Source organism: Rhipicephalus sanguineus, chromosome 4 (assembly GCF_013339695.2).
Source record: "Rhipicephalus sanguineus isolate Rsan-2018 chromosome 4, BIME_Rsan_1.4, whole genome shotgun sequence".
Taxonomy (NCBI): domain Eukaryota; kingdom Metazoa; phylum Arthropoda; class Arachnida; order Ixodida; family Ixodidae; genus Rhipicephalus; species Rhipicephalus sanguineus.
In genome coordinates, this window is record NC_051179.1 from 117,503,615 (window position 1) to 117,529,048 (window position 25,434).

General features: G+C 46.0%; 1 protein-coding gene across 1 annotated transcript in view; it reads left to right on the forward strand.

Annotated features, from left to right (window-relative positions):
- Positions 1–25,434, forward strand: part of LOC119391547 (caspase-8) — a 98,739-nt gene that overhangs the window by 2,249 nt on the left and 71,056 nt on the right. The window contains exon 2 of the mRNA XM_049415321.1: positions 1,609–1,740. Within this exon, the coding sequence (XP_049271278.1) occupies positions 1,609–1,740 (132 nt within the window). The remainder of the gene's footprint in view (positions 1–1,608; positions 1,741–25,434) is intronic.

The following is a 25,434-nucleotide window of genomic DNA, read 5'->3' on the forward strand; positions in this document are numbered from 1 at the left end:
CGGTAGAGCCAAACGAGCACTTGACAACTCCTTAAAAACCCATAATAACTTTAGTGCCCCATTCCGTGTGTTCAAATAAGATGTGCCTGATTATTCGATGAAGCCGTAAATATTTTTCTTTGCTGAAAACTAAATAATATGTCATGTTCTGTGCATCATACAGAAACAGTGTTCTGATGTTCATTGTATATATAGTGATTTTATATTTTCTTTGCATTATGCTGTTTGTTTTCGCTTCAAGTGTACATCTGTGTGAAATGCACTGCATATGCTGCCCTCTGTAGGCCCCCAGGTCCCGTCAAGCTGTTGTGCACAGCGTTTTGCCTGGGGGACACCCAACAAGTGTGTTGGAAATATTGTGGATTCTCAAAATGATGGAAGCGTTGTCAAGGTGTGCGCAGCTGGGTGAGTTTATTCAGAATCTCACATATGACGTGGCTTGTTCGTTAGGCCGTTCTGTGCGTGAACCTAGCCACCACTTATTTTGTACATCGCAGGAACAAAAGGTGCTAATTGTTTGTCAGCGGTGCACCGTGGCAAATCAAATCTTATGAACATTGTTGTGCGTTCATTCTGGGTCGCTGTTGTTGGCCATGTGTAAAATGCGTTGCAGTGGTGCTCCTTAGCGATGCCCTTGAATGGGTATGGATTGGTAAATGTGTTTTTGGAGGATATTAATTGCGTGAGGAAGAAGATCGGCACGCACAGAAGCGCATCACCATCGGCTGGCTCGCACCGACATTTCGCACTCTGGCTATGCCCTGCCTGCTGCTGCTACAATCGTCGCTCTCGCTGCATACTTTAATAAACACCCGTAACAATCGCAAAAAACTAAAGAAAAGGCCTTGGCTAGCTTTGCATGGCGTTGCTGTTGCAAGGCTAAAGGCACAGCGTAGCTGTATTTTGTGTTATTCAGCCGTCTTGTTTAGGTTTAGCTATAGTTTTGCTGTAGTTTTGCTATAGTTTTTCTAGGTTAGTCATATCAAGCTTTAACGTTCCTATTACAATGGTTATGCTATACAAAGCTAGACAATGTTTATTCCTAATTCCCCCTTCTTATACAAGCTTCATCCTAGTATTTGCCCGTGTTTATCAAATTATACCAACGAGCTAAACTAACCTTCAACTCTGGCTCGCGTTGGCGAGCTTCCTAGAGCTGCGTATCTGGCTAGCTTACCTCTGAAACACCTACAGCCCCCTGGAAGGGAGCGAGTGCCGGTTCATGATGATGATAGTTTTCGAGTTTAGCAGACACATTCCGCCCGGCTTAAACAGGTCCGCTGTAAGAATATATGCCCAGTGGAATCCACGTTTCATTAAGGCAGCATATTGCTAGCGGCGGTCAGGCCCACTTGCATAAGCAGTAATTCATTTACAAAAAGGTCTATGTTTTAAACGCTGTCCGCCCATCTCTGATGACTGATGGGCGAGAATCAGTCTCAGGCTTGTTATTGGCAGATAACTACGCGGAGTGCTCATGACTGGGATAGTTGCGGTCGACTGCATAGTGGCGCGAGACAGGCGCAAATGGTATATGTGCATGGTAGAAACAGCCGCGAAGTATTGCGCTTTACCCATTTCGTTCTCGAAAGGCTTGATGTCGAACAGGCGCACTTCTTGCACGACTGGGTGGCTCTGCAGTTCACGCACCACATGATGACCCAGCAGTCCGCTCGAGCCGGTTATCAGGACAACCCGGACAGGTCGATGGCTTCCACCAGTGCTGCATTGTTTCAAAAGGTACGTACAAATCTTCACGCGTTAAGGAAATGAAACCACTTGCCTGGCTTATTTCCACGTGTAGCAATCTATCAAAACGTATTGTCCCCAATTTCATATTTTATTAGAACGTCCATAAAATTTTAAGCACGGGGATCACACTACCGCCTATCTCTTAGAAAAAAATTAGACGTGAAACAGGAAGCCACATATAGACAAATATCACTTGCTATAAACATTCCCAGTACACCACCTAAATGATAACAAACTAAGCGCTAGAGCACATTCACGCATATGACGTCTTAGAAAAGGATTGCGCTATTATCCTGCGCAGTGTCCACTACTAAACGAAATGATGGTAGGCAGAAAATCAAAACGAAATGGTGGACAACCATTTAAGTTTTTGAGCCCTTGGCTCGGACGCGGAAATGTCTTCATATACACGTCATCACTGTCAATCAGGCGGTTATATTCCCCTCAAGACCGTTGTCTTATTTTAATACACACCTGCAATGTCAAGCCGTTTGCAGCTCTCTGCTGACGTTACTGCTGATCGTTATCGCGACAAGTCTAGAAAGGGTGCCAAACTTCATTTCTACATTTCAAAATTCAAATAAATGATCATGAAGCCGCCTGCTCTGTATCAAAACTCCTCACAGAGATTCTTGAAAGCACACAAATCTGCATGCTGCAGTCAGCTTGCCGTCTGGTTTTAGCACCTAATCTCCTTTAGCATTTCGCCATAAAAATAGAGGGTTTGTGAGCCTTTTGACGTTCAAGGGCTTACGATAAAATGAGAAGTTGTACAGCGCCTGATGACGAAAGTTCTTTCGCCGTCAAGGAATTGCAAGGCAAAATTAGTCTTGAAGAAACCCGTTCGAAATTTTCACCTAGATCTCTTGAAGATATTGTCATTTCTAAAAAGAAACAACGATAGCGTATTTGGGGCCTGTGGTTATTTCGTTGCGATGGAACTAATTAATCGAATGGCTTATTGGTTACTAATTATGCAGCACTAAGGTCTTCGGTGCAGTTGCGCTTATAAAGACGCCAACTACAAGGTAATCCTCCACATCGTCAGTTCGTAGAAATTCCTTAATGCGCTCTTCATAGCTTGCCCAGTTGACGACAGAGGCACCAAAAGTTCTACTTGCCCCAGTTCAAAAGACATGCCGGACTTCTCGTGGTCCTGCCGCGTCGAAAACTCGCACGAGCTCTTGTTCGGTGGTCTATCCGCTAACTCGCAAATTTCTGCCGTCGGTTAGGCCTGAAGTAGGGTAGCAGGAGGAGATCAGCCTTCGTCGCCTGCTTATGCCGCGCTTGGGACAGGGAGCTGTTCGACACGCTTGCTTTTATTGCATGTCGATGTAATCGGGCAGCGGCCCTTCTGCAGAGTTCACGCTGGGAGTTACAGGGCATCAGATTACAAGATGCACGCTTTCACGCAGTGGCATTCATCGGTAATCCAAAGGCCTGTAAGGGGGCACGAAAAATACCGCGTCCATCGTTATCGCAGGAGGTCAATGATACACAGTGGGCTGATATTGCTGTTTACACCAAGAGGACAAAATGGAGCTCGGTAGGCCGTCGAATGCGACGTTCAGATAAACAGGTGCCTACTAGAGCGAGACAATGTCGGCGCAGAGAAAGGAAGCGACTATTATTTATGCATGCTTAGACTAAGCAGTTTAGCTTAAACATCGGTGGCCGAGTGGTTTGGGACTCGGCTGCCGACCCGCAGGCCACGGGATCGAATTACGGTCGAGGCGGCAGCGTTTCGATGGAGGCGGAATACTCGAGAGCCGTGTACCTATATTTAGGCACATGTTAAAAAACACCGGATGGTGAACATTTCTGGAGCCCTCCCCTGCGGCGTCCCTGATAATCATGTCGTGGTTTTGGGACGCGAAAGCCCAGATATTATTATTAGCTTAAACACCGCTGTGCTGTTTCGATTAGGCAGTTTTCGTGTAACTTGGTGTAATGCTTTACCTTCAAGCTCCTACTCGCAACCTATAAAGGCTTTAAGCAGTTTCGCTTAAACTTCGTAAAATCGGCGTTCTGCAATTCATTTTTTCCTTTAACGAAAGTGTTCGCCTCTTCAGGTTATACTAGGGAATCTGTTGTGTTTTCCTAGCCTCCCAGGCTCCCCTTACAGTAGCCGCTGCGCTCTGCTATGCTACAGAAAACGTCACACGTAGAACAAAAAAAAGAACCTTTTTTAGGACTTCGATGGTGGGATCAAATCTTAGTCTCTCAGCAGGGCAGCCTGATTGAAGTAAGTACGCTAGGCATTTTTTTTTCACAAAATTCATTACAAATGTTCATGAAAGTTAGTTCACATGGAGGCAAAACAACTCCTCTGGTCGTTGTTAGGCGATGCTGTAATAGTATCCTTTTCTCAATCTTTCTGACAATGAATAAAGTGACGCGAATACAGGAACACATTGCAATATTGTGAACACTGTAGATCAGTAATCCTCAGCCGTCGATGTGTCGGGAAAACTTTGTGGACTGGTCGATATGATGGTCTGACAAACCGGGGGGGGGGGGGGGGGAGCTTACGCGCTCGCTACCGTATTGACAGGAAGAGAGGACAGGCGAAGGAACTGCAGCGCCATTGCGGCTGATGCAGCAGGCTTAGTTGTTAATTGAGGCGTTGGGGCAGCCGAGGTGATCTTGTTGAGAATGTTGCTGTAGTTCCTGGAGTAGGACATGGACTCTGGAATAGGTCGAAACTCGTCTTCAAAAGCTTTTCTTTTTTTTTCGCGAACGATGACGTTGCGGTACCCCTAAGAAGGATCCGCGGAACCCCATTCGAGAACCACTGCTGTAGATGTCAGACTCGTAACGTACGACGGAACAAAAAATTAGTACACCGAAAATTAAGCCTGTAAAAGGCAACACCCTCTATCACACTACAGTAAAACCTCGGTGATACGAATCTCGCGGGATCACCAAAAGTATTCGTATCATCCGAAATTCGTATCACCAGAAAGTATGGAAAATTAGCATGCAACAAAAGAAAGCCGGTATACATTTTCAGTTATTGCTTTTCAGGGGCGCAGCAAAGCCACGAACAGTTCCGAATGATTCCCACTGAAGTTTTTAGACGTCAACGATCACATCTGCACTCCTAAATATAGGGCCCGTGCGCGCGTGTGGAATTATTGAACCAGGTGTATTGTGACCCGCGACAGCTAGTAGCCCCTTCCAAATTTTAGTATGCTTTTCCGCGTGACAGCAAAGTAGACGCGATAGATGAAGGCCGGATAATTTTAGAACCGCGGTCCTATGTTTTTATTTTCTTATCGCGGTGGTGTTGGGGATGTTTTTCGAGAGACCCTCGAAATGTTTTTCGGATGTTTTTTCAGAGATTCTTCTTTCGGTCCTCGTCCGCCATTCATAGGATGTCTGATGCGCGACGACGCCGTTTGTATGAAGGACATGACTTCGTAATCTAAACGCGAAATATAACATGCGAAATCTGACCTGTAATATAAACGCACATTACGGCCTCCAAGATTTGCGCACACTATCTCGGAGGCTATGACGCATCACTGAATGTTTATCGCGATAATTGTGTAAGAAAAGTGTTTTTCTTACACCGTGATTCTGACGAATTGGCGGCGCGGCGCGCATGTCCACGCTTGCGTTCCCGCGCTCGCACGTGCTTGGCGCGTCTTCCGCGACAGCGCGGACAGCACCTCTTCTTACCAGCGCGGTAGCGTACGTTCGTATCAAACGGCGCGGGGTGAAAATTTGTTCGCAACAGCCGTACTCCATTAGAGTGCAGGCCAATGGGCCTTGGCCGGGACCAAAGAAAAATTCGTATCACCCCGAAATTCGCACGAGCCGCGATCGTATCACCGAGGTTTCACTTATAACTAGGACTCCGTGTTTTCGGAGTTTAGTTTTCTTGAAATTCGGCGTTTACTGGAGGTTATTTTTCGTAAATCCCCAATTCTCCAAAATTCGATGTTTAAAAGGGCTATAAAGTGAAACAATGAGTCGGTTTAGATGGATAAGTCTAACTCTCAAAACATAATATCAATAATTCCACCATTATAGGCATATTATTAGAGAAGAACATGAAGGTCAAAGTTTCATTTTAAATTTCGCGCTGAAATCTCTGATGTCACGGATTTCACAGTGAACTTTTGTTATTTTGGCCAGGTTGGCTCAACAAAATTATTCAAACTTCGTATGTTAAGGCTCTCGCCTCTTGAGGACAACTTACTTAATTTTTGCCGATTAGGAACTACGTAGGCCCCAGTACACATCGTCAAAATGTATGACATCGTTGTGATTAATGCGGGAATTTCAAGGTGGCGTCGCCACCCGCATTTTCTTTTTGAGCGTTCTTGCGTGTTTACGCGGCAAGCGTGGTGATTTTGGTATTCTGAAAGAACACTTTACTAATTAAAGAAAAATCGTTTTTCTCTACAGTGTCCTTTTAATTTTGAATTTCCAATACTACAAAATCTTAGGTTAAATGATACCGGAACACGAAAACATCACAACACATGAAGTGTATTTTAGTTTTCTGGAAGGTGGGAACGCACAAGCACATATGCAGACAAGCTCAAATACTTGAATAGAAAACACCTACGTTTGTGTTTATTACAACCCTAAAGCTTGTTGTAAAAGACGCAAGCATATTGTACGATTTTGCTGACACTTCTGAAAGCGCGATCGTCTCGATTGACGATCCTCAGGTTTGAAAATGCCCTTTCGACGTTTGCGCTAGAAAGGGGGCAGCCAGAAGACTCAACGCGCAGCGAGAAAGCACTGGCCGCCCGACGGTGTGCAGCCTCCAAAACGACACGGATTTAACAATGTTACTTATTTCATAGCTCTGATAGTTCTCAAAATCACTCATGAGCTGCATCGTGTCGTCAATTGCAAGGTATACTAACTTAAAAATCAGCGCCTAGGATTCAAACGGGCCAGTTTGAACACGGTACCAAAACGATTCACTCGTGCACTGAAGTGCATCGCAAAGGTTCCTCTAAGTTGTCTGTCTCCGCTTTTCAGCGAAAGCAGCGTAATAACCACGAAGGTCTGCGACTGTCATTGAGTGGTCATTCTCGTCAAGCAGGTCCAGCAGACTTCTGAAAACTTACGTGAAGACCTGAGATGGGTCGCGCCATTGACTGAAGCGTGACCCATCTGTGCGACGGGTGAGGTCTACGAGATACTGTTGACGCGTGGTAAAGCTTATATCGGCCAAACTGGCTCATGTATCAAAGACCGCTTGGAACATGCCCTTTCGATGAAGAACTCAACAGGGTCATATTGACCGTTAAAAGCGGTGTTTGCCGGATTTTTTCGGATTTACCCGATAACACGGAGCCCTAACTATAACTTAAAGAATAATACACACCGAAAGAAAAAGTGCGTATCAATCTGTCTTCTAAGTTTATTGTTCGTAAGTGTACTTCATGGGCACGGTGATCTAACTGAGTTTAGTCTTAAGGAAACCACACGTTGCGCGGCATCGCTATACTAGTTTTCCCTTGGCTATGGAAGGCTACAAGTAAAAATAAGTGAAATGCTGCATCGTCACGAGGTACAAGTTACCATACTGTGATAAGTTGTGTGATACTTTTCGGTACACTTCTGTACATACACTCTAAAAACTGAAACTCCTGCAGTGAGAGTTTACTCCCGCAGATCTCATTATACTCTCTCTCTCAGGGAGGCGCTTTACTCTCTTTTGCCAGGAGGAGTGAAAAGGCCTTTCACTCCTCCTGGCGAAAGAGAGTAAAGTGCCTATTTCAGTCCCGCATCCCACGAGAGAGTAAAAGGTTGTTTTACACTCTTGCCATATAAGAGCTTGTTTCAGAGCTTGTTTTAGTCTTGCAACTCTCCAAATATATGGAGCTGTAAAGAAAAGTTCCTACAGTCTAATATCTTTGGCAGTAGCTGAATCGATGAAGTGACGGTGATACATTCCTCGTCAACTTATTGCGACGAAAACCGCTGACATGCACAAAGAATCTGCGATTATAGATGCACGCGATTATACTCACACGTACGCACCCTCCGAGTCAGGTCCTAGCTGTAAACTGACTAAAGGCGGCCCCCCGCAGCGTACGCACTAAAATGCTGGGGACAGAAAGCCCGAGAAAAAAAAGAAAAAAGGGGCGGGGGGACTCTTACGTTTCGCCTTTAAAACGCGCGATATTCGTACACACACACGCACGCACGCACACACACACACACACACACACACACACACACACACACACACACACACACACACACACAAGGAAAGCCAAAGGGCAAACGCCCTCTCTCTCTTTGCATCTACCTCCAATTTTCGCTCACGACCAAGGACCAACGCTGGTCTTTCGCTCAGAACCAATGACGCCGGCGCCGCCGACACCGGAATTTCTGCGAAACGAGCTCTTTGACGCTATCGCGTAAAAAAAGATATATATAAACGCGACTTCCTTCAAGCGGCCGCTATACACCAGAGCACGCCTGTCTCGCACCCAGGCTTCTGGCGAGCCGAGCGGATACTCTCGCACCCAAACGCCGGGCTGACCGGGCTGCCGAGACGCGCGCGGACTGCACCAAGTAAACAGGGCAAGCTGCAGTTCTGAGGCTTTAAAGTGCGGAAAAGTGCCCGTTCACGCCACTTCAGCGTGTAAGAGCTCGTCTGGGCACTACTGCGTCGTCTTTGGATGCCAAAACAAGCAGCGCAACAAGAGGATATTAGCGTTGTCTGCGACGATTACGACGCGCCACGGAAATAGTGCCGGTGTGGTGTTCTCAGCTTCGCCGCGAGTGGATAACTGTGATTCAAGCAAAAAAACTAGGAGCCGAGTGAAAATGCGCGAGTAAGTACACTAACTGCGTGTATTCTGCAGTGTGATGCCCACCTATTTCATTTTACGAACCTAATTTGCGTGACACGCAGCTGGGTTGAAGGCAGGCGCGAGCTTTGTGTGGGGGTGCACTTCATACCTTTGAGCGTTTCTTTTGACGAAAGTCTAGTGCAAGGTAGTGCTTTCAAGCACAAGCAATCAGCATGCTTTGCCACTTTCAACGTAGTATTAAGCTTTAGTGATTTGATGGCATCCACGCCTTCGAGATTTCCTCTTCAAAAGGTAATAAATGGCACGGTGCTCCTCAACAGCTGGTCAGAATTTCGTGCTTTCAATGCAGTGTTTGACGTCCCCAAATTTATTTGGACACGAGGCATCCAGCTCCACATAATACATGTATTGGCACGTAAGTAAACAGTACTCGCGCCAGTGTCCTTTACGTCGCAGGCGTAGCTAACCGGCTTAACTAAGAGTAGCACAGTTTCGCTTGTAAAGCACCATCGTTACAAGAATAAAATCGCGCAGGTAGCTTCCAAAAAAAACGCTGAACGATACTGCAGGTTATACTCTCTGATAGCACGCTTTTGTGAGCAAGACGCATTATTGTAAGAACGCTCATGAAACAAAAATTACGTTCCACGAAGCTGTACCCGTAAAGCCTACTCTAATTATTACTCGATGAATGCTGAAATATGGTGTAATATGGCTTGTAATATGGCGCAACAAAACATCGTTTCACTCTTTCGCGAGCTGCACGGCAATTAGGATTCACGCGTATTACAGCGAGAACGTTTTTTTTACAAATGTAACAGCGTACGTATCTGCAGAGGTTGCTTCCGCAGCCCACTCAGCACGTACTGTATACATTGTGGACTTGCATGAGCAAGATGTTCTTGATGTTCCAATAAAATCAGCGAAAATGTCCAGGCTAGAAAAGACGCGAAACACGCTCTTCGACGGGCTGAGTTTCGGGAGTTTCACGTTTGCTCTGTGTAGCGTCTGCTGGCGTGGCAGCCCGCGCATGTTGTTTCGCCGCGTGTGCGATAGATGGCGCGACGCGCGATGCAAATATGGCGATGCGCATGGAATTCTCTGTGTTCTGGTCTATACTGGAGGGCTGTTACATGCGCCGCCGAGAGAGAAACACGATAACGCAACCTAGAGTCACTGTAAAATCAGAGTACCGCAAAGGTAGGCTGCACGCGGGAAACATTGGGTGGCGGCGGCCATGTCCCTTCCAGACCGTCCGGCGCGTTGCTAGCGTGTGTTGAGAAGTGACCGATCTTTTAGCCTCAGTGCCGTTATGGTGCCGTGTTACGCTCAGCAGAACGGCATTATGTGTGTGTGTTTCGAGTCATCAACAGGTATGGATCGACTGCGTGGTTAGCGGTGTAACTAATGAAACGTACGGCGAATGTTGCCATGTGCTCGCGAACTCTCTTCAGGGCTTCATCGGTCTCTTTTTGTGTCACGCCCAGGCGTGTTCGCCAGGTCCGGAGCTGTAAACATAGTTGCATTTGCGCAGTGACATCGTGCGAGATGCCGTTTACTTCGACATGTGGTGAATCTTTACTCTTTGCGCTAGCTTTGCAGTCGGTGTTCCGGTTCACTGCACTCGAGAACGTTATCGAACAACATCAAGAACATTCAACATTGCGTCCTTCGAGAGATCGCTGACGCATACCTTGCTTGCGCCCCGTGCTTGCTGTAAAACTGGTTGATATGTGTAATAGAAGTTGTGTGTGTACGGTAATTGGAAGTTGTGCGCGACATCTTGATTCGGAACGCCAGCAGCCGAACGCACAGGCGAATCGGCGTGCGGTAGGTACGGTGCATCTTGCGATACGTAGAAAATAGGTCATCAAAAATGATTGACATCACTTCTTAATTGTTTGATTTCCTATTTCTTGTCTCCTTAATATTCCCAACATTGCAATGAATTTGCAAATATTTTGCTGTGTTCCGACAAACAGTTCTTTTTTTTGGCGTTGCCAGCGCGTAAACAGCTGGGGTTCGGTTTCTGCACTGCTGCACTTATTTTTACTTAATGCAAGCTCATCAAAACTCCCTCGCCACGGTGCTTTATGTTCTTTTGATCAGAAATAGCACATCCCGGAATTTTTAAAGCGCATGCTACTGCAACACAGTATGTATATAGACCTAGGGCTCGCATAAAATCGACTCCCTCAATGCATGGGATCTGCCTTTTTTTTTTTTGCTGTGACCATTTCTCGCCAATTATACAGTATTTTAAGGGTACGCTCGGCGCAATGCAGCATTAGCAGCATTTTTTTTGCAACAAATTTAAAAATACGCTTGATAACATTGCCGTATACCAAGTTTATCAACAGAGTTCCACGTTTCTGTTTTTTGCAATGCCAAATGATCATGCCAAAATTGCCTTCAAGGTATACCAGTAAACAGTTATTATTTTATTAAATCTTCGATTTCGCTCTCGCGCGTGACACACTTATAACTCGGATAGCATGCGTAATCTGTTCAACAGATCGAGATATAAACAGCCGAACAAATAGAAAGGTATGTAGTTTTCAATATCGCTGACCATAGCGAACCGAAAAGGTGAAGTATCCTGTCGCATAAGATCTTTTGCAGCAAAGTTAGTGTAGTTCACTGCAGGAAGGAGTGTTATTCGAGGGGGGCGAATTCGTTCCGGCCAAATATGCAGCCACGTAGAACGGCGCTCTTTGACATTAATTTTTCGCACACGGGAAACGAGATTCCCAGAGTAGCTCACCAGTAACTTTCGATTGATGGTGAGCTACTCTCTTCTGGCATCTGCATGCAGTGGCGTAGCTAGGGGGTGGCACACCGCGCCCGTGCCCCCTCTCCCACACCCCCCGAAATTTTTTCCCGTGAAATACATAGCACGAAATGACACTCGACCCCATCTGCCTGCCAGGCCTCCACTTCAGATCAAGGAGGTGCCCCCCCCCCCCCCGCCCCCGGAAATAATGTCTGCTAACGCCCCTGTCTGCACGACGCGCTTAAAAAAGCGACGAAGTACTTCTGGGGACGGTGGTACTGCTAAATGTCCGGCCATGCTCTGCATTGAACGCGCCTGCACCCAAAGCCCTTGGAAGGGATATGGCGGCGAAAGGTCACGTGATGCGAGTAAGACAATCGCGTCGGCGGCGGCGCGCGGAAAACAGATGTGATACTCTGAAATTTTGCAAGTGACTTAAGGCAACCTTACGACGCATGCGCGAGCGAGGAAAGACAAAATAAAAACAATTCGGCAGATCCCACGTACCGTGAGAATCGATGTTATGCGAAGCATGCGCGGGATGGTGACCGTGGCACAATTTTTCATGTTGAGCGAAAGTTTACCGAGTGACGCTAGAGAAATGTGGAAGTGGTATAAACACACTCATATATGCTGAAGAGTCGCATATGTATTATATAACCAGTTGTTTACAGTTGCGTAACGATGCCAACAGCAATATGGGTGTTACCAACACCAGACGCGGTAAGCTGATATGTAGTGCTTATATTCTTCAATACTGGATAGCGCTAATCCAAACAGCACAAAGAAACACAAATGCACAGGGCAGGCGTTACTCGCAACTAAGCTTCATTCAGGAAAGTTCCTCTGGATATAAACACAGCCGAGTGGCATACGCAGGCACTCTGCACGTACGTTACAGTCACAGATGCAGTTATGACAGTTGAGTTACAGTTGTTATGCTTATACTTGTCCGTTATGACGGAGAATGCACGCGCGTTTCACGAAACCGTGTGTATGTGTAGAAGGGGTCCTTGACAGTTCTTGAACAAGGTCATCATCACCGTGATCAGTGAACACCAGCAGCTAAGCCGGACTTGTTAATCGGATCCGTTCGTGATCGCGGCTACGAGGGGTCTAAGTGTAGTGAAGTACGAGGTAAAGCACAGCTGGTGGAAATCCTGGATGCCTCTCACGATGAAATGATATATGGCACCTCCTGCCCTGCACGTGGCAGCGAGGTCTTTTGATGCCCCATCTACATTGAAGCCCCCTTTCACGCAGTATAAGGACCAGGCGTTGTTGGGTCTTGATAAATCAATGTTGAAGTCACCAGTAATGATGGGAGGCCTTGTTCGCTCGGATCATTTATTGTAGGAAGCATTGACCCCGGTTTTTACGTAATCGACGCGGTCCACGTTGCGGACCACGTGAATGAGTAGTTGAGCGTCTTCCAGGGGTGTTCTGTCTTCAGCTTCCTCACTTTCCTTGTGTCCGCCACGGTGGTGTAGCGGTTACGGTGCTCGACTGCTGACCCGAAGGTCGCGGGTTCGATCCCGGCTGCGGCGGGCGCATTTCGATAGATGCAAAATGCTAGACCCCCGCGTACTGTGCGATCTCGGTGCACGTTAAAAAATACCAGATGGTCAAAATTCCGGAGCGCTTCGCAACGGGGTCTCTGGTAATCATATCGTGGTTTTGGGACGTAACACCCTAACAGTTTTTATTATTGTCACTTTCCTTGCGTGTCATTGTGTGTGTTCGCGTTTACTGTGTTCGTTGAGACTCTATATCACCGGTGGCACATACCCGCATAACATAAACTCTGGTATGCGGGTATGTGCCACACGTGACTGAGAGAAAGGGTTTCATGCCGTACGCGACAGGCATTTTGCGTTATTCATGTCATGACCAGTGAATCGTGTTCGTCATGCACTGATTCCTTGCTATGCCAAGTTTGGCGCATTAGAAGTTATGGAGACGACCAGGAGAGCGCCCAGACGTAGGCGGCTAGATAGATAGATACGTAGATAGAAACGCCCGAAGGGCCTGAGGTTCGCTACGAAATGATTCGCATTTAAAAAAACAGACACACACACACACACAGGCACACCAGGAGAGCAGAAGCGTGCGTGCTTCGCCCGTCGCTGCCTTCGCCATTTTCTCCCGTTGCCCGGTCATCGAAGTTTCCGAATTGCTCCGCTGTGTCGGCTGTGCGTGCCCGTGTCCTGTGTGCGCGCGACTGTGATCTCAACGCTGGACGTGAACGGCATTTAGCGACGGCAGTGCAACATCCCGTAATGTGAGCGTGTTCGTATTGGTTTCATGATGGTCTGGAGACTCAAGCGAGCTTGCACCTTCGTGTATGCGTGTTCGGCCAGCACCTGGTTAGGCACAGTCGGAAATGCGAAGGGTAAGTGGTGCTTCTGTGTTCTCAGTTTCTCGTCGCTCACGTGTGTAGTGCTGCACAGTGTGTCGCGTGGAAAGTACAATAAAAAAAATCACAGCATATCCACGGAGTGAATGATGCTGAGTGGGCGAAGCTGCGGATGTTCATCGGTAAACCGTGAATCTTCCGTGCATTCTGCCCAGTACATCATCACCGACGTGAGATCGGGCGCGTTTATACAAAAGGTTCGATGAGTTATTACGACTTGCAGCTCACTTTAATTTTACATGTACGCTGTGAATTTTCATTGTTTAGAAGACCATTGCTTTAGAAAACATCTGGCGTCTTTCGTTAAGCAGCTGGCGTCTTTTCGTTTTGCTTTAGAAACATCTGGCGTTCTTTCGTTTTGCTTTTACAAAACATCTGGCGTCTTTCGTTGGTTTATTTCATCAATCAACGGCGTTTTGAACAAATTTTTATTGTTTAATCACGCACAGGAGATATCTCGCCAGGCACTACCTTGGAGGTAAACAATGGCTGCTAATGGGAATGAGAGACAGAAGAAGTCGGCTTTTAGCTAACACTTACAATTCTACTTCTACTAACGTTTCCTACTGGAACATGCCAATGGCTGCTAATGGGGAATGAGAGACAGAAGAATTCGGCTTTTAGTTAACGCGCACTCTGCGAATTTTTTATTGTTCAACAACGCACAGGAAAAATCTCCCACCGGCACCACCTTGGAGGTCAAAGCGTAAGACTGGTTACGCACTACGACTACTACGACTACGACTACGAGGGACGAACGGGTGCCGCCTTAAGGAGCTTCGCCCCTAAAAGCAGAATGGAAAAGCATTACGCGCACATACGTGTGATGCCTGATGCACGTTTAAAAAGCTTTTGTAAAGGCACACGCTTCGCACGGCCAGTCTATCGAACAGCGAGTACGCCTCAATGAAGACAATTTGTGCTATATAATTTCTTTACTTGCCATAAAGCGTGAATGCGGCAGCGTGTTTTCAGAAAATATAAACAAGCGAGAGGCCGCGGTTATCACTCCGTCATGTGTGCATTAAGGCTAACTTTTTGTTTCATTTGATTCAGTTGTAGTTGTGAGCCTCGGTTGTACGATGGTTGCGGTGCTCGGTTGCCGACCCGAAAGTCGCGGCTTCGATCTCGGCCGCGGCGGTAGCATTTCGGTGGAGGCGAAGCGCTAAAGGCCTGTGTACTCTGCGATGTCAGTGCACGTTAAAGAAAAACAGATGGGCGAAACTTCCAGAGCCCTTCGTTGCGCCCTTCACTATTTTAGAAAAACGCCTATTTTCATAACTAATGTTCGGTAAAACACCCCCCTCCATCAGCATTTCGCTCCCCCCCTTCCCCTGTGGCTACGGTCCTGGCGTACGCTATTCCAAAACTCCCTAATATTAATAAGTGGGAATACTTTTCGATAACAATTTTGCATTGCGCACTTTGTGCGTCTCTAAGACAAAAAAAGAAACAGCATGCCATAGGGTAATTACGTAATTGGGTTGGAGTAGAGCGAATAAATTATGCTGCGGGTATATGATTATGGCCATATTATGTGAAAGTTGTCTGCTAAGTGACAGCGTTTATGGTGAAGCACGTGCATTTTACGATATTGTCACTTAATTAGTGGCAATTTTGTGGCATAATTAGTGACATCTTGAACTTTCCTGGATTTCAGGTGAATATTCTCATCCAGTTGAAGTGTGTGAGCTGTGCTAGGCTTTTTCAGTCACATGACTGCAAGTCAGCTCAATGCAATACTGATGGCAGAGGGACAATCATTAAGAAAATGTGACTCTCATAAGACTATTATGAAGCTTTGAAGCAAGGCTAAGCAGCCATTAAACTTTATCGCAGTTTAAAAAAAACTAATGTTCAGCAAGAACAGAAAACCTTTCGTCATTTCTTATGGTTTACTTCTGTAAGTCATATGTAAGCTTCCTACCTTCATGCTTCTTGATGAATGTAAATATTGTGTTTAGTGCAGCAGCAGAACAGTAGACAATGGCACGCAGATCACCAGATGACTCTATCGCAAATTCTCAAAGGATGTGATGCTGTGCACCTACTCCGTGCTGTGTTTTTGACTAAATGGTAGGTGTGGAGTGAACTTGAAACCGCAAGTATTTGGTTTCTAGTCTCGCACAGGCAGTGAAATTTGTGGTTGGCTGTAGTTGTAGGTTATGTTGGCTGTAGGTTCACTGTAGGTTATGAATGTTTGTGCAGTTGGCAACACCACACTACTCAACTTGGCCTGTATATTTGTAAATGCTGCAAGACTTAAAATGAAGGAAGGAAATGAAGAAATAGATGGGAAGACAGGGAGGTTAGCCAGTTCTTAAACTGGCTGGCCATGCTGTGCAAAGGAAGAGGGTATGAGGAATAAAGGATAATACAAAAGAAGCTTTACAGAAAAAAAAACAAAGCAGGAAAGAAGAGTATGATGCCTCGTAAAGTCTGTCTCTGAGCTTACTTTTGCGTAAGAAGCACAGCAGCACTTTCAGTGCTAACATCAAACGGGACCCGCAATGAAACAGCTCAGTAATCTGTTTTCCCTGAGATAAAAAAAACGCATTACCTACATTGCCGGTTTTGTATTGTGTACTGAATTACTTCTTGGTGTTCGAGTGCATTAGGATAGTTAATTTACAGTTAAAAGGTTGTTTCATGCATGGACGTCTAACTGAATTTATGCCGGTTATCTGAATTAAGTATTGGTGTGCTTTACAGCTGTTTAGTGCAGCATGAAATAGTGAGTCACTGCTAAAAATCTGTACAATGTTATTTCTTTGCAGATCGTGCTCAAGATGGCACATGCAACGCTATGCAGCTGTGGACACCAGCAGCTTGATAAGAACTCTTGAAGCTCATCTGGATGCTTCACAGAACCTGGGTTGGTAGCAGCAATCTCGTTAGGAGAGTGTGATCAAATAAAATCCATTTCTGAATTGTGCAGTGCATACCTGTGTGTAATGAAGCAAGTCATTGATACATTGGAAACATTGAGAGTATCACTATTTTGAGTCCAATTTCGTGGTAGCTCTTATCTCAGTCATCCGATACAGTATGCAGAATCTGCACCTGCACTCACTCAGGCTCACTCAGGCTCAGACTCGTCATAATTTTATCTACTGAACTCACCCGGACTCAGACTCACAAAAACTTTACCCAGCAGGACTCACTCAGGCTCGCGCCTTGATATGATTCTTAGTGAGTCGACTCATGTGTGAGTTTGCCAACATATGGTTGTGACTGCTTGAAATGAGGCTTTAGCCCTGAACTATGAAATTTAGATGTAAGTTTCAATTCACAGTGGCAGATATTTTTGGCTATCATGCTTATTCAAAACCTTGTATTAAGAAAGTCAATTTGAAAGGTAATGCACTGCCTCCCTGCTCTCATTTCTATATTGAAATCACAAGGTTGAACCAGCTTGTTCCAAGTTTCTTCGACTTTCCAAATAAGTAAATGTGCTGAACAGAGGTGAACAGTACATAGGATGGGCTGCATGCGCCTTGTGATTTAAGTTATCATTGTTAGGAAAATTTTTACATGCATTTCCACTTGATAGTTATATCATTTGCTTTTCTAGTTTGTGTTGGCTAGGGGACATTTAAGGTAATAGCAAGCAGTAAGCACCATAGGAAATTTTCAGTGTGCACGCATTTCATAGTCGGCAGAAGCAGGATGGTGCAGTGCTTACAGGCAGGTGCTATGTGCACCGCTGGTTTAGTCCGGAGTGCTGTGAGAAAGACAACGTCTAGATGCTGCTTTGGCATAAGCAGAGTTTTATATTTAAAGGTAAATTAAAAAATCAAGGCTGTCTACTGTGGCATGCCTCATAAGTACTATATATCTATATTTTTGTCCCGTCTAGCCTAGTATTTTAAATAATTTATTTGGGAGAACTTGCAGTAAGTTTTGAGGATAAATGACTTATTTTTGTAATAGGAGTTACCTCCACAAAACAACAAGCAACACTGCACACTAGCTATTGTACCTTGTTCTTTTGCTACGTGTATAAAAACATGGCAGCAAAACATGGACAAGCAAATGAGCCTCGTCTTTCTGTATTATAATGCTGCGTCTTTCTAGATGTTGCAAGAATGAAAGTGTGCTGCACACTCACTGCATATCTTACGGTAAAATACTTGGCAGCTTCTTAATTTTGTATTTTTGTGTTTTCGGAAAAGTCTACAGTAAGAGAATTCAAGTTGGTATTTTGTATGGATGCAGAAAGCTTAATCGACTTCTTTGCTTGATATCTTTTTCAGGAAGACTGAACACTTTTGGCAAAGCAGCAACAGTTTTGGCCCACCTGTTTGTCTACAAGACGGTCTCTTCTGTGAGCACTCGTGTGCCTTACAGTATACTATACATATGATCTTGTACATCTCTCAGTATGTGGGATTGTGAGCACTTGGACTGCTGCACTGTGTTACGCACGGTGCTGAGTCCAAACTTTCCAATAACAGTGTGCATTTGAAAATTTTGCATGGCTTAAAAAAGATGCTGAATGTAAACACATTGAATTTACTAAGCATGGTTCTTGACTGTTTTACAGCCGTTATTTATTCCCTGTTAAATTTTTATTCAACCTCATGGCATGCCCAGTCCTTGGCTCTAATGTGCCAAGCCACCACGAGTATTGATAGGCAATTTTTAATTCAAAGCATGTTATTGGTTAACTCCGAGCACTAGCTGGCGTGTAAACATTGTAACCATTGGTCTACTGCTTATGCATAATAATACGGGTGAATAGGGTTGTGAAATAATGCCATGTTCCCAAGCTTAACTTTATAAATTTACATTATTCCTAAAAATATGTGAATAAAGGCGACTGTGTTTACAAACCTTGGCAGGTGGATCTATGGTCGACACCACAGGTCTGTATACGAAAAATTGAACTGCACAATCATGTGTAACATGTTTTCATGCCTGATGGCGAACTAATGCAATATATAAGAAAAATGGCACACCAACATGCCTAAGTGTTGCAAGCCTTAATTACTTATCGAGTTGCCTTCGTGTGTAAGCAGGCACCAAGTTCTCTGTGCATCAGGGGCATAGACAGAAATTTTTTTCGGGGGGGGGGGGGCATCTCCTTGATTTGAAGTGGCAGGCAGATGTAGTCGATTGTCATTTTGGGCTCTGTATGCCACAGCAAAAAAAAATTTCGAGGGGGGGAGGCGGTTCTCCCTCCTGGCTATGCCACTGCTGTGCATGCCATCTCTTTGGATTGTACTTGCATACTTGCATTGTGAAGAGCGTGTGTCGTGCTTTGTGATGAATGTTTGAACTATACTTTCATAATATGGTTACGGAGAGGAAGTGAAGGAAGACGAAGGGCAGAAGAGCCTGACTGGCGCGAGTGTGGCGGTCAGCCACCTTGACTCTTTTACTAATTCCTCTCTGTAAATACATATTTTATATACTCATACAACCCCGTATCATATTGGTGGAGGTGCTGGGTGCTGCAGCAGGCAACGGAACTCCACAGCGGACGTCGCATCGCCCTCCCAACCATGGGTAACTTTGAGCCTTCTGCATCAACGTCGCTGTCTCCATCAACGTCGCCATCACCACCATTTGTTTTTGTACCACCTAAGGATCCCGGTACGTTCAGTGGGACCGATGGCGTCGACGTTGAAGACTGGTTGGCCATGTTTGAACGCGTGAGTGTACCGAACAGATGGGATCCCACACTTCAGCTGGTCAATGTTTTATTTTACTTGAGGGGCACTGCGAAGGTGTGGTACGAAAACAACGAAGAACTCACTAGCTGGGACCAATGCAAAGAAAAGTTGCGAGAGGTATTTGGCAAAGCCGCCGGCAGTAAGATCGCCGCCAAAAAGGAACTGGCCTGCCGTGCCCAATCTTCCACGGAATCGTACCTCTCCTATATTCAGGACGTGCTCGCTCTCTGCCGAAAGGCCGACAGTGACATGACGGAAAGTGAAAAGGTCGGGCATGTGCTGAAGGGGATCGCCGACGATGCTGTGAATTAGTGAATTACTGCTGCGAATTAGCGCTCCAGTTGCATTGTGTATGTTGTTTCATCTGTTCAATAATGAGCATAGGTTCTGTGGTAGATGAAAATGTATAAGTTATATTGACATTGTAGATGATATTGTTTTGATTCCAATAAAGTGCTACAACCAGCATTTATTGTGTCATTTGAAGTTTAAGAATTTGTAATGCATTTAAACGAAAAAGTCCTTGTACATGTGAAAGAAATTGTTCAGGCTCTGACATATAGGTCGTGGGTCTGAGCCATGGATGTTTTGAAGACCCCTTCTGGACTGGTGGAAGTGATGAGAGACCCCTTATAGTGAGAGGTAAGCGGGGGGGGGGCCCAAGTTGCGCCAGCTATGGAGGATGAAAACAACTAACAAACACATAATGTATGACCTCCGAGATTCTAGTATTTTCACTCGCTAAGCCTACATCATTGATTATTTGAGTATGGCTCTTGAAAACGGTGCCGAATCGACACCAATACCTTGCTGTCGAAGCTTAAGGACGTGAACCTAAAGCAAATAAAAGCATCAGTTCGGAGATAACGAGCGGCAGAGCGCGCGACGGCCACTTGATTCGAGGTGGATGGCAATCGCTTTCGGCGGCGCGGCCATGTTCACCAGGCGTGCGCATGTGCAGTTCACACCCGGTATTCTGGTAAACGCAAAGCATTTTGCGTATAGCGGTGTGCTGGACAGACTAAAATCCTCTAATGTATGCGTTTTGGTTGCGAGCGCTCTACGTGTTTTGGTTGCGTGAATGTGTGCGCGTATAAATGTGTCATTTTCTGTGCTCGATTAATTTTATTTCAAAGCTGTTTCAACGTGATAGCTTTACTCCCTCGGTGGAGTGCTTTCACTCTATCGCAGACGGAGTACTGTACTCCATGAGGAGGCGTTGAATCACTCCCTGTCTAGAGGGAGTTGTTTCACCCCGGAAAAGGGAGAGCCCAGCGGGACAAGCCAAAACTCTCGCAAAGGGCGTCGGGGCACTCCCTTTTTTCTAAGAGTGTATAAAATCCCCGTTGCCTTTGTAAGGCGCATGAAACTATTGAACACTGCGTTTTAGCTGCAATATTTTTGCCCACGACGGGTGTGCAAATAGTGAAATTTCATGTCGAACCGAATAGCGCCAAATAGTGGCAAAAATATTGAATATCGAATAGTATATTTACACTAAACGTATACAGCCAGTTGCGGCAAGAGAAATGAAAAACCAGGAACGATACGGCGTCGTGACAGCTTTATTACGTGCTTGTTTGGGAGGGTTTATTTTTTCTTTCAGCTTTCATGGGTGCGCAAACATGCTGATAGAAGAGCTGCCATTCCAGTCAGCAGCGGCACTCCTCACATCTTAACGGCTAACAGAGGGAGGCGCGGTAGCTATTTTTTCTCCTTATGGTCGTGCAATACGGCTTATCTGACAACGGCAATGTTGTGCCTCATCCTCATGTGTGCTCCGGGCCCAAGAATCTTCGGGCGCCCGTTCACATCAGCGTTTTAACTGCGCCCCAGAAAGATGGGAGTTTCTGAACGAGTGGTGCGGTGCCGCAGTGGCCACTGCAGAGCGAGAAGCCAATCAACGAGTGTTTCCGGCCCAAAGTTGGGACGTTTTACGGCTTTTGCGGCGTACGCGACCGAACTGCGCAAGAAGTCTGTGCCTTCGTTTCGGAAGCGAAGTTGGGAAAGGCTTCAGAGTTTTCTCGCGTGTTTTTTTTTTACGTGCGGAAATCACATATTCTCCATTTAAAAGAAACGTACGCTCGCTCAGGACTGGGCAGTATCGCGATACAAGAGTATCGCGATAGTATTTCAGAGATACTTTTGAGTATCTGTATTTCTGTATCGAGATACATTTGAAAAATGTATTTGTATCTCAGTAGTGAAATACTTTTACGGTGTATCGTTTGTATCGCGATAATACGCAGGACACGAGTATCCCGTTACATATTTTTGTCGGGAATGAGTTGAGGCGTGTTTCCAAGAGGGAATGACGTTTTTAACGCGGTAGCGTTAGAGAGCTCGTGTCGCAGAAATTCCGCTGTCGGCGTCGGCACCGTTGGTTGTGAGCGAAAAATCATCCGTGAGCGAAAAACCGAGAAAGTAGCAAATAAAATAAACGATAAAATCTTCGGTCCCAATGAGGATCGAACCCGGGCCGTTCGCGTGGCAAGCAGGTGTCTTACCACAAAGCCACGATGTTGCTTGCAGCTGCTTGGACAAAAACACTACATAAATGTCATGTAGGGAAAGGAGAGTCGACGCATTTTGTTCGGCAGGTGTCACGACGAAAACGAGCCCATACGGTAGGCGCATTCGCGAGGCCATCAAACTACGTCGAAAAACGCCGGGATAGTGCAGCCATCGCCGCTAAATACACACACGAACTTTCAAACAGCTCTAAAAATGGACAACTATGTCCATCTAGAGGAAAACATGTCAAGCCAACGCAGCAAACGCTAGATAATGTGCTGCCATCTGTGAGGCATTGTGAGAAATATGTCTCGCCTTTTCATGGCTTCCGAGAGGGCCGGCGCGCGGCGTATATCTTGGAGGCCATGCGACTCTTGCTTTAGATCGAAAGCCTGTAAAATTCGCGCGCGTGCGTGCGTGTGTGTGTGTAACAATACACATTAATAAGTATGCACTTAGTGGTTGAAGTGCGCACTAGGGGCCGGATTGCGCTATCGCGTTCAACTCTTAAAGGCGAAGCTTAAGGGTCCCCCAATTTTTGTTTTGTTTTTGAGCCAAGACAAGCAAAGGCGCGCCGCCGGTCGCCGACAGAAAGGGCGGCAATGGTTTCCCTTCATGCGCGGAACTGCCCGTGTGGTAAAGCGCGCGACGCCACAGACGGCAGAATCGCGGAGACAATGTTGTCGGCCTCTGCGACGAAAGTCGCGGTCTGTCAAGGCCAGTGCAGCACGCCTACTTTTTTCGGGTGGCAAGCCATTACTTCGTGACCTCCCCGCGCGGATACCGCCTTGGAACAGAGCCTTTGCAATGCTCCGCGTGCGTTAAATTCTCAATGCTGCGGCACATCGAAAAGCAGTTCCCGTTGTCGCGGCTGAAGTGATTAGAAGATGGCTATCTTTGTCGCGCTTTCAGCCACCGCTCCAGCGTGTCGTGGTGCGTTCCTAATTGATCACAAACGTGAAAGGATCTTTTGTGGTGCCAGGCTCCCCCACCGTCGGAGTCGACTTCGCCTGTTGCGGCTTGCTGAAATGGGTGCTGGTAGCGTCGGTGGTGGTGATAGCTTTATTGAAGAGTGACCCTTTTGGCCTAGGCGACCAGTGCTTGCTGTAGTTTCCGATGGGGCACTCTAAGCAGCTGTCCCTGTTTCCACGTCTGTTTAGAGAGCTGGCAGGAGCGACTTGGGAGGGCTTAAACCCTCTCAACCCCAAACAACGTGATTTTAGGAAGCCAATGTGTGAATTGTGCAGTTTTGACGCATTGGGTTCTATTGCGCTTAGGTAATTATGGCCGGCCTATGTGGGCAGGGGAATCCTCAGCTGTCTGGCCCGGTGCGGAACGCTCAGAACAACTCACGTGAGGACGTAAGTGTTTCGGTATCTAGATGACTCGAGAAGAGATATCGCCACGCTGCAGGGCTATCTGGCTATGAAGGCGGTATTTATTCGCTATAACGCGAATTTGTGATCGTCTGCAGCGGTAGACAGATTTTCCTTCTGTCGCGAGTCTTGCGCTGAGGTCAAACCGATGCTGTCTAAAAGACAGCCTATTTGAGATGCTCACACCTCAACCTTCTCAGCATAGCAGAATTTATGTGCAAAATAAATGCATACTTTTTCTCAGTTCGCTGGTGTTCATTAGTGATTGGAGCGATTTGCTTAAACTCTGCTATTTCTAGCATAGGTCATTTTGTTGTCACCAAGTATGTCGATTTCGCTGTACAATGCTTGTTACTCTTGCTGTGAAATTGCGTACTTTTTATTGCAATTGATACGTGCAATTATGTCTTCTTACTAGTTATGTACTTTGTAACCCCCAGTCCGTAATGTCTTAATGGTGCTGAGGGTGCTGTAATAAATAAATAAATGAACTAAAATTATAAGTATATCAATGCGCTGCAACTTTAATTACAACTATGGTGCACTTATAAATGTCTTTGCGGAGTATGAACATCCTTGAAATAAAAAAGTATTCCAGTATCTGTATTGCTGTATCTGTATTCCGGAATACTTTTTTCGTCCTATTGCAAAAGTACCCCCAAAATATCCCGTTACACTAAAGGCAAATGCATCTCAGTATCTGTATTTTAGGCTTCCAGTCCATGTATTTCGATATCTGTATTCCGGAATACTTTTCCGAGTATCTCTGCCCATCCATGCGCTCGCTTTTGAACCAGGATATAGGTGAAAGCTTTGACGGAGTCTACTGTACCGACGTTAGCGTTAGTTTTAACTACCACACCCTAAGCAAAGTGCAGCATTGGCCTTTGTCGCGTTTCAGATATTCCTCCTGGAATACTAGCTATTCGAATGTCGAATCGAATTATTCGATTAGGTATTATTCGATTCGAATTCAAAACTCGAATATTCGCGCCCCCCTATTTCTATCACGTCAATGTCAACTACCACTTTGAGATGACCGCTGCGCGTGCCACGTTGCGTAAGGCAGGTTCAAAGAGCACATGGGCGAGCGCCAGTTTTCTTCAGTGCCATATACTCGGAAACCAGGAGAGCCCGGATCAGCTCGAATGACCTTTCTCATCGCCCTCGGTATTCGCAATGGGAAACGCTGGCACATGTTTTAGAACACGCTGTGCATGAGAAAAAGCGGTGTACTTGCCAGAAAACGCCACGATGATAGAAGATAACGTGACGCACTCGTCGCCAAGCTTCGCCGCACGTCTTCGACCATACAGCGCGAATTTCGAACACTGCGCTTCGGCCTCATGCGCAGTGCCGTGGTTTGCTACCTATACTCCAAGCCAATGCTCACCGCGTTGAGCTAAATTGTCACTGGGTTGCCAGTCTAGCGCTCCTTTTGTTTGTGTGTACAAGGCACATTGTTTTTTTACTTATTTTAGAACTAACAATCCACTGGGATAGCTACGTGGCTTCACTGAGAGCAGCCTTTGTTTCACCTTGTCGAGTGCCTTTGTTCCATCTTCTTGCGTATACGCAAGAACGAAGCTGAAGCATCAATCCATTTTAGTTTCTAAAAGGGCTGGTCGTGAATATCTTGCAGCTTTTTTTCCTCTTATTCAGAAACTGCTACGCGCACGAACTTCCAAACGCCCCGCCATGGTGGTCTAGTGGTTATGGCACTCGAGTGCTGCCCCGAAGGTCGCGGGATCGAATCCCTGCCGCGGCGGCTGCATTTTCGATGGAGGCGAAAATGTTGGAGGCCCGTGCACTTAGGAGTGAGGTGCACGTTAAAGAACCCCAGGTGGTCGAAATTTCCGCAGCCCTCCACTACGGCATCCCTCATAATCATATCGTGGTTTTGGGACCTTAAACCTCACATATTATTATTATTATTATTATTATTATTATTATTATATACGAACCTATAAACCTCCCGAGACTCTTAGATGGCGAAGCAGCACATCTATTAAGCATGGGCGCACATGTGGCAGACACTGCTGCAGAGCACGTAGCTGGTAGTAGAAGCAGGAAAAGCTCGGCTGACGTAGTCGGCACATCGATTTGTAGCGTTAAGATAATGCACAGAAAG